A 9,645-nucleotide genomic window follows, 5' to 3' on the forward strand; every position below is an offset into this window, starting at 1 on the left:
GACTAAAGTAAAAGTAACCTAGTAAAATACTACTTGAGTAAAAGTCTAAAAGTATTTGGTTTTAAATGTACTTAAGTACAGTGGTAGAAAAAGTACTCAATTGTCATAGTTGAGTAAAAGCACAAAATAAAAGTAAATACTATACATCAAATTCCTGATATTAAGCAAACCAGACGGCACAATATATTTTTTTATATAATTTAGAAACACAGAATTTGTGTTTAGTGAGTCCAACAGATAAGAAGCAGTAGGGATGACAACACATTATATTGACAGGTGTGTGAATTGGACCATATTGCGGTTCTGCCTGAGCATTTGAAATGTAACGAGTACTTTTGGGTGTCAGGGAAAATGCATGGGAGTAAAAAGTACATATTTTCTTTAGAAATGTAGTGGATATTTTCTTTAGAAATGTGTGGAGCAAAAGTAAAAGTTGTCAAAAATATAAATAGTAAAGTACAGATACCCCCTAAAAACTACTTAAGTAGAAATGTAAAGTATTTTTACTTAAGTGCTTTAGGCTACACCATGGTAGTAACCTCAGACAAACTACTGCACCCAACACTATGAAAAATATGCTCTATAGATAAGAGTGGATTTTTAACCTCTGGAGCTCTAACCCATAGAAATAGATGAGTCAATCTAATTCTATGGTACATTAGTCATTCTAATTCTATTGAATCATTCTAATTCTATGGGTTCATTAGAGTCATTCTAATTCTTTTGAATCATTCTAATTCTATGGGTTCATTAGAGTCATTCTAATTCTTTTGAATCATTCTAATTCTATGCTCCATCATATGATCCTCCAGCAAAGGCTGGTTTATGCATTATATTGTTGTTTGATGTATTTGGACAAGACAAATAAAATGTACTGTAATATGCATTATAGCCCCATCTCTATTGCTATTCTATGCCTACTATGATCACAATTATGGAAGTATGGAATTCAGATTCTTCAGCCATGGCAGAATTCTGGAACAATGGAATGGAACTGTAAGTGATATGAAGAGTTGTGAGGCTCAGGATGGGGGAGAGTGATCTCTTGAAGATGGTGCCCGTGAAGCAAATGTTGAACGGTTGAATGGATAGATTGATTGCATTATTGGCTGTTGCCTGCCTCAGCCCTTTCTCTATTACGGTCAGTATGTACACTACCGTTCAAAAGTTTGGGGTCACTTAGAAATGCCCTTATTTTTGAAAAAAATGCATTATATTTATCCATTAAAATAACATCAAATTGATCAGAAATACAGTATTGACATTGTTAATGTTGTAAATGACTATTGCAGCTGGAAATGGCAGATTTTTTATGGAATATCTACGTAGGCGTACAGAGGCCCATTATCAGCAACCATCACTCCTGTGTTCCAATGGCACGTTGTGTTAGCTAATCCAAGTTTATAATTTTAAAAGGCTAATTGATCATTAGAAAACCCTTTTTCAATTATGTTAGCACAGCTAAAAGACTGTTGTGGTGATTAAAGAAGCAATAAAACTGGCCTTCTTTAGACTAGTTGAGTATCTGGAGCATCAGCATTTGTGGGTTCGATTACAGGCTCAAAATCTACAGAAACAAAGCGCTTTCTTCTGAAACTCGTCAGTCTATTCTTGTTCTGAGAAATTAAAAAGATATTTCATGTGAGAAATTGCCAAGAAACTGAAGATCTCATACAACGCTGTGTACTACTCCCTTCACAGAACAGCGCAATCTGGCTCTAACCAGAATAGAAAGAGGAGTGGGAGGTACTTGGTACTTGTCCTCTTGCTCAGTTGTGCACCGGGGCCTCCCACTCCTCTTTCTATTCTGGTCAGAGCCAACTGTGTTGTGAGACAAAGCTACACATTTTTGAGTGGCCTTTTATTGTCCCCAGCACAAGGTGCACTTGGGTAATGATCATTCTGTTTAATCTGCTTCTTGATATGCCACACCTGTCAGGTGGATGGATTATCTTGGTAAAGGATAAATGCTCACTAGCAGGGATGTAAACAAATTTGTGCACAACATTGGAGAGAAATATGTTTTTGTGCGTATGGAACATTTCTGGGATCTTTTATTTCAGCTCATGAAACATGGGACCAACACTTTCCATATTGTGCTTATATTTTTGGTCAGTGTATTTCAATTGACTGATTTCCTTATGTGAAATGTAACTCAGTTTAATCTTTAATATTGTTGCATTTTACTTTTATATTTTTGTTCAGTGTATAATGTGTTAAATACCCAGTCCGGCCATCATCAAGCCCTGTCATCCCTGGTCTCAACGATCACGTTCACTATAGTTTGTCAGGAGGTGGGATAGTGCCCCTGTTGGAGCGATACCAATCCATTCCACATGGTTTGATCTGGAAAAAGTTGAGCAAAACAATGGGTTATAGTTATGCACATGCATTACACAAGGTAAGAACAAGATTCACCAGCTGCTGAAACATGTTTTTCATGGCAATCCACTTTCAGTTTATATTAAAACACTTCTACACAGTTTACTTCTGGGAACCTTTCTTGACTAACATTTGGCACACATCTAAGTAGATCCTTATTACATTGTACTGATAAAATAAGCTATTTGTTTGGTTATTTTAACTTTCTCCTGTACACGGACAGTTCATTATCCTCTCTGCAATTCGATCAACTTTTGTCATTTTCATTTATTTATCAAAGTTATCTTTTTATTTAGTGCCTCTTTTGCAAGATCCAAGATCCAATATTTTTCTCTGGTCGGGGTTGACAGAGCATTAGAACAAGTCTTATAGGGCTAAATATTGCAGTCCGTATAGTTGAATGCAATGCAATAGCTTTGTTTAATAGCTACCATGGCAAATATGACCAGAATGGTCTTACAACCAAGTATAATGGGGAGAACGTGTATGTTGTATAATTTATACTGTTTAATGGGGGGGGGGGTGAAAGGAAGAGGTGGGGGAGGGGGGGCGGTATTGAAAGGAAGAGGTGGGGGAGATTTTGATAATTTCCAAAAGGAAAATAATCCACCCCCACCTCTTGCTCTACTCCCTCTCCCTCATCCATTCTCTCTCTCTCTCTCTGAGTCCCAGCCCCTGAAGGTGTCATAACTGTGTTCTCTCTCTCCCTCTCTATCACCGCCTTTCAGATCTTTAAAAGCTGCTGCTTTGCTGTGTCTCGATCTCCGTTTGTCTCCTCTAGCACTGCTGAGGACTCCTGGCTGTCTTGAGATTAAACCGGCTAAGCACCAAGCAAAGCTGAAGAGACGGAAAGAAGACGGAGAAACAACAGAGAAGAAATAGCATTAGCCACATTTGACTGAGAGAGAGAGGGAGAAAGAGAGAGTGTGGAGCTGAACCTGAGACCTGGACAGAAAATGCCTCTCCTTTCTAACTTAACGACTATTATCTTGTTGTTGATTGCTCACTGCGGATCTTCGACTCTAGCTAACCGTTTGGGACCCTACAAGGGTTGTCTCTCGTGTAAAGAACCAGGTCGGGGCCCCCGCGACCATATTGGGCAGGCAGGCGGTACATCAATGTTGGCCCAGGGAGAGCCCTGTGGTGTGTACACCATGAACTGTGCCAAGGGGCTGCGCTGCGTGCCTCTTCCTCAGGAACACAGCCCTCTCCAGGCTCTGTTGCAGGGCAGGGGCTTCTGCACCAAGCACAGCAGGACCAGTCCCACGGAGAGGCCCCACCCCACAGGTAAGACTGAGACACACACCACCAGCACGTCTAATAGTATTCAATTCAGCTTTGTGTTGTGTGTGTTAGGGCAATTATACTACAGATTAGTTTATTAAGGGGGTAGCTGTAGTAGTACGTAGTAGGACACAATCTCTCATCATCAGTGTGAATATTGTATGTGACGTTGGCATGCACCAAATAGAAATGCTAGTACTGTATTATCATATGAGTATGACATTTAATGTTAGATGCATGACAAGCACTAAACATGGATTTGAAAGGGCTGCATGGTCTTGATTTCTATGCTGCAGTGCCTCTGGAGTCATGTGACTAGGGTTGCACAATTCCGGGAACTTTCCATAAATTCCCTGGTTTTCCAGAATCCTGGTTGGAGGTTTCCTAATTTCCAACCGGGATTTCAGGAAACCATGGAATTTATTGAAAGTTCCCAGAATTTTGCAATCCTACTTGTGACCAAAATCTAATTTGAGGGACTTTGGAACTAGAAGTCTCAAACGTTGCCTTGAGCAGCATATCATTAGTCATGGAATAAATTGAATTTAGGCTACACTATGATAAACAGACACTTGTGAGGCTCTGTTTAGGCATATTAGTACGTAGTAGCTGGTGTAAGTATGTGTGTGTGTGTGAGTGTGTGTAAGTATGTGTGTTTGTAGGTATGCCTCATGATACATGTGATGTGTATGGTACTGTACATGCATTTCAAAGAGAGGTTGTGATCTGTGCGTGTGCATTTTCTTGACAGCACAGAATGAGGTGTCACGCTGTCACCCACATTCAGATTATGCTGCTATTCATTGCAAGCTCTCCACCTACTGTTCAGACTAAGCCACTGCGATCCCTTAGTAAGGACATGCTACAGGAACTATACTCATGGGAAATATACACCGGTATCCAGTATATGCTTGATGATTCATGTCTTGCAACAGCTTGAAATAAAATACTTCTAACTTATATAATGATATCAGAGATGGGTTAAGTTTCCTAATAATGCCCAGATTTAATGTATTATTGTTAATATGCTGCTCTCTCCTATAGGTCCACATCCTTCACATAGTGGTGAAATAGAAAAGGTATGTTTTATCCAAGTATGAAGATAATAATGATTTCTACATACACTTACCCACACTTGCTTAAATGTGAGAAAATATGTAGAGCTGATTACATAATTTGTTCATATTCATACAGATAGATACTGTATGATGGAAGGAGCCCGGGAGAGTTAGTTATTACTGAAGCTGCTGTGTATCTGGGTGATACAGTGACAGCATTCTGCAGCCATATGGGGCATGATGTGTATGCAGCTGCGTGGCAGAACTAATAGGCCATGATGTGAATCAGCCAAGTTTAGACTCGACTGTGGTGGCCTTGGATTTTTCCCTTTACAAGAAGAGGTTGATCTGCGATAAAACACAAACACAACACACAATTTGTTTCTACAATTTAACAAATACAGTGCATTCGGAAAGTATTCAGACCCCTTACATTTTTCCACATTTTGTTACGTTACAGCCTTATTCTAAAATGTAATCGTTTTTTTCCCTCACCAATCTACACACAATACCCCATAATGTCAAAGCAAAAACTGGTTTTTAGAAATGTTATGAATACTTTCCCGAATGCACTGTACTGTATATATATAGTCACAGTTGCTTCAAACCACTGTCTCAGTGACCTGAAAAGGAACAGCCTTTGTCTAACAATATTATATAATGACATGGTATTATGTGACATATAATATGTTTAGCTTCTGGCTTCATGCTGCATCCCTGACATACATGTACTATGATATCCACACATGTTGTAGCTACTTCAATAGGCTACTTAAGGGTTCTCTGCATTTTCTGTCATTTAATAAGCATTTCTGCTTGTGTAGTTACTTTATTTATCTATGTGTAGTTACTGTATTTATCAATCTGTAGTTACCGTATTGACCAATGTGTAGTTACTGTATTCATCAATGTATAGTTACTGTATTTATCAATGTGCAGTTATAGTATTTATCAAGGTGTAGTTACTGTATTTATCAATGTATCCTTGTTCTGTTTAGGCACCCTGCCGTAAGCTGCTCAATAGTGTTCTGCGTGGTGTTGAGCTCACTATCTTCCTGTCTGATCGTGACATCTATATCCCCAATTGTGACACTCTGGGCTTCTACAGGAAAAAGCAGGTAGATACAGAGCAACATGTTTGCTGACGTGAATATTTGACTGTGTATGTATATTTGGCTGTGTATGTGTTTATGCGATCCAGAGTTGCATGCTATCCCTCTATTTAATTGCATACTATCGCTCTAATTAGTTGCATGCTATCCCTCTATTTAATTGCATTCTATCTCTCTATGTAATTGCATGCTATCCCTCTATTTAGTTGCATGCTATCCCTCTATTTAGTTGCATGCTATCCCTCTATTTAGTTGCATGCTATCCCTCTATTTAGTTGCATTCTATCTCTCTATTTAGTTGCATTCTATCTCTCTATTTAGTTGCATTCTATCTCTCTATTTAGTTGCATGCTATCTCTCTATTTAATTGCATGCTATCTCTCTATTTAGTTGCATGCTATCCCTATATTTAGTTGCATGCTATCCCTCTATTTAGTTGCATGCTATCCCTATATTTAGTTGCATGCTATCCCTCTATTTAGTTGCATGCTATCTCTCTATTTAGTTGCATGCTATCTCTCTATTCAGTTCAGTCCAAAAATGTCTCCACGGCCAGAGGCTCTGGATAAAGAAGACTTTTCTTTCAGGTCCTCTGGGCTGTGGACATGCAGACAATAGTTCTGTGGTATGATGACATATCATTCTCTCTCCTCTCACACAACACAGTGTCGTTCCTCCAAGGGTATACAGCGTGGCCTCTGTTGGTGTGTGGACGAGCTGGGTACTGCCTTGTCCTCACGTGCCAGCGAAGACGGCACTTTACCATGCGATGGAGATTGAGGGAGGTCTCTGTCCCAAAACTTTGAGCCTAGAGGAGGGGAATAGGAGGAGGAGGAGCAGGATATGGAGAGGGGGTGGCTTTAGCTTGTGCTAGACACTGCCTCGACAGGAGAAACCAGGGATTAACCACTTCCTATGGAAATTACCCAAAATTAGGTTACAGTTCTCTAGTCAAGAAACATCTAAACAAAGACACATACCTACAGTACTACAGTAGCAATATCCAGCTTAATGTTCAACAGTTTGCAGCTACAATACCAGTCCTCTGAATCATTCAGTGTGACAATGTGCTATAGCTTACCTAGCTCACATTACCACTTTGTTACTCACTGCCTCAACTAACTGATATCTCAGCTGAATTCCCTGGCTCTTGTCCTGGCTTCGTCCGTTCGTTGTAGATGTTCTGTTTTATAGGATAGCTGACACTGCCTGTGTTTGTTATTGACTCAGTAGGCTGAAATACTGTTACGCTGGTGTTGGTGTGGCACAATGTCTGAAAACATGTCTACGTCACCATACTCTCTCCAAAGATACACTGACATTATGATATTTAATTAATACAATATAAGAATATTCCTTTTCTATTTAATTTATTTTGGAATATGTAGTACTGCTTGAATTTTACACTTATCCTATAATCGCGTCAGAAAAATAGTGACGTGAAACAGTCCATTGTTGTTGAAATGACGTTCCGACTGCTCTGAAAGCTGATTGTTTGTACATATTTGGGATTTTTGTGGTTGACAGTGTGTTCTGAAGTGGCAGACAAAAAACGCTTATGGCTGTTACGCTTTTCAAGAAGTTGTTAAGCATATTTTTATATACATCAATATAATATTTTATATATAAATTGTTGGTTTATTTAATGAACTACAATGCCATGTATTTTTATATTGTCAGCTGTTTTAAAAAAAAAAAAAATTTAAACAGAGGTTATTTTATTTCATTGCTAGGGACAACATTGTGCTTTGCCGGCAGTAGCACCCTCATAGCAAAATTCACCACACACATCTGAGCAATTCAACTGTTATGATTTTTTACTTCAAGATTTCTATTTTATTTATACTTTGACCATTTAATATTGGAATGTATCATGGTAATGTTTTGCTTTTGGCACATCCTATTACAATGCTCATATTCGTAAATGAAGTTTAAATATGTTACAGTTACTTATCTTTCCCAAGTCCTCACAAAAAAAAACGTTAAATTGTGATAAACTGTGTGATTAGATGATGTCTATTTCTCACCAATCTTGTTGTGCCAATCTCTTTGCTGTGATGCTAGGTCCATGCACAGGGGGCCTGTAAGGGGGCCTCAAATAAAATCTAATGATATCAAACTGGACAACAATAAATAAATACATATATTAATATAACAAAGAGCATTACGGTGTGTTTTATTTGTGAGCTCCACCAGTGCAGTAGCTGTACTGGGATTGGATCGCATTCATTTTACAAAGGTGCTTAGTCATAGTCACAGTCTGATGCCCCACACATGTGTAGCAGCTAAATGTAGCACAGCGTAGCTACTTGGCTAGCCACTTTGTTCTCTTATGTCAGAGTTGATTTAAAATCATGGCCCTGATTTCAAGTATTTGTTTTCTGTTGAAATTAAGATCTAATAACTGTCTCTCCAATAAGATCTAATTACTGTACATCCAGATCAAGTTACAAATAAATCAACAGGTTAGGAATTAATAGAATGAATAGGCATCAGTATGATGGAGTTTTTCTACCATGTCTAGGGGATACAAAGGACCATTTGCTCTGGCACTTACAGTACACAAGGACACATGCCTGTTTCCAAGGAAACAGCATAGAATATCCAATTTGTCCATGCATAATCATTTGAAATGCAGGTCTTGCAGAAGATGATGCAGGAAAGTAAGCAGCGTCCTTTGTTAAATCACACCACATGTCCTGCTTCTGTATCTAGGGTGGTTACATTTGCTATTTGTAGGAGAGTGAATATAGGAAACATCCTATAGCTACTTTCTCTGTGCACAGAATCAACAATTTAAAATGTGCTCAGATGGAAGACGTATCAAAATGCTATGCCATTAACATTGCTTGTGGTATATCCTCTATTATAAACCGGGTAGTTCGAGCCCTGAATGCTGATTGGTTGAAAGTTGTGGTATATCAGATCGTATATACCACGGGTATGACAAAAAAAATACTTTTTACTGTTATAATTACATTGGTAATCAGTTTATAATAGCAATAAGACACCTCGGGGGTTTGTGGTATATGGCTAATATACCTATTACACCCCTTCGTGTCATTTTACTTAAGAGCAATGCTGGTGCAATGCTCTAGTTATTAGTGGCCAAGGCATATGAGAGATGTTATGTCAGAAGTGCTAACCGAGAGGAGGGTCTGCGTCTCAAATGGCACCCTATTCCCTAGTGCACTATATATTCTGCCCTGGTCAAAAGTAGTGCACTAAATAGGGAATGGTGTTATTTGGGATGCACACATGTCTCCACTGGGCACATAGTGGTTGAATCAACGTTGTTTCCACATCATTTCAACCCCCAAAAATCTCTTCAATCTAATTTAGCCATAGGTGGTGGCAGTGGCGACCCATCATTAGGGACAGTGACTTAATAAAGCCTCCATACCAACATGGTCTCTTTTTTGCATTCTTGAGTAAGGCAGCTCCAAAATGAAGGTGTTTTAGCCTAGCTCAGTGCTTTCTGTGGTGGTGGGGCAGCCAGCGGAAAATACGGAGCATAGGGGTTGGTAATGTTCTCTAGTTGCGGCGTGATTGGCTCAGTGTTCTGTCACTCATGGGGAGTCTACATCACTGCCAAATCTAAGGGTAGAGCTCAAACATTCAAGACCCCCGGATGCTGCCATTGAGTTACATTAGAAGTGCCCATCCAAGAAGGCTCAAAGTCATTGGCCACAGATAAAATGACGTCAAATCACATTATATCTACAGTAGCTTTGATTGGACTGATCATGTCAACATCATACTTTCAAAATCTTAGCTAGCAGTCATCATCATGAATCAAGTAGACAATC

The 9,645-nt window shown here is 39.1% G+C and overlaps 1 protein-coding gene across 1 annotated transcript; it reads left to right on the forward strand.

Moving 5' to 3' along the window:
* Positions 1 to 3,047: 3,047 nt before the first annotated feature.
* LOC115165550 (insulin-like growth factor-binding protein 5) lies at positions 3,048 to 7,995 on the forward strand. Its single transcript, XM_029718744.1, has 4 exons — positions 3,048 to 3,669; positions 4,711 to 4,745; positions 5,723 to 5,842; positions 6,503 to 7,995. The coding sequence occupies exons 1-4, from the start codon at positions 3,339 to 3,341 to the stop codon at positions 6,614 to 6,616; spliced, it is 600 nt and encodes a 199-aa protein (XP_029574604.1). The 5' UTR covers positions 3,048 to 3,338; the 3' UTR covers positions 6,617 to 7,995.
* The last annotated feature ends 1,650 nt before the right edge of the window (positions 7,996 to 9,645 follow it).

Source organism: Salmo trutta, chromosome 28, assembly GCF_901001165.1.
Source record: "Salmo trutta chromosome 28, fSalTru1.1, whole genome shotgun sequence".
NCBI lineage: Eukaryota > Metazoa > Chordata > Actinopteri > Salmoniformes > Salmonidae > Salmo > Salmo trutta.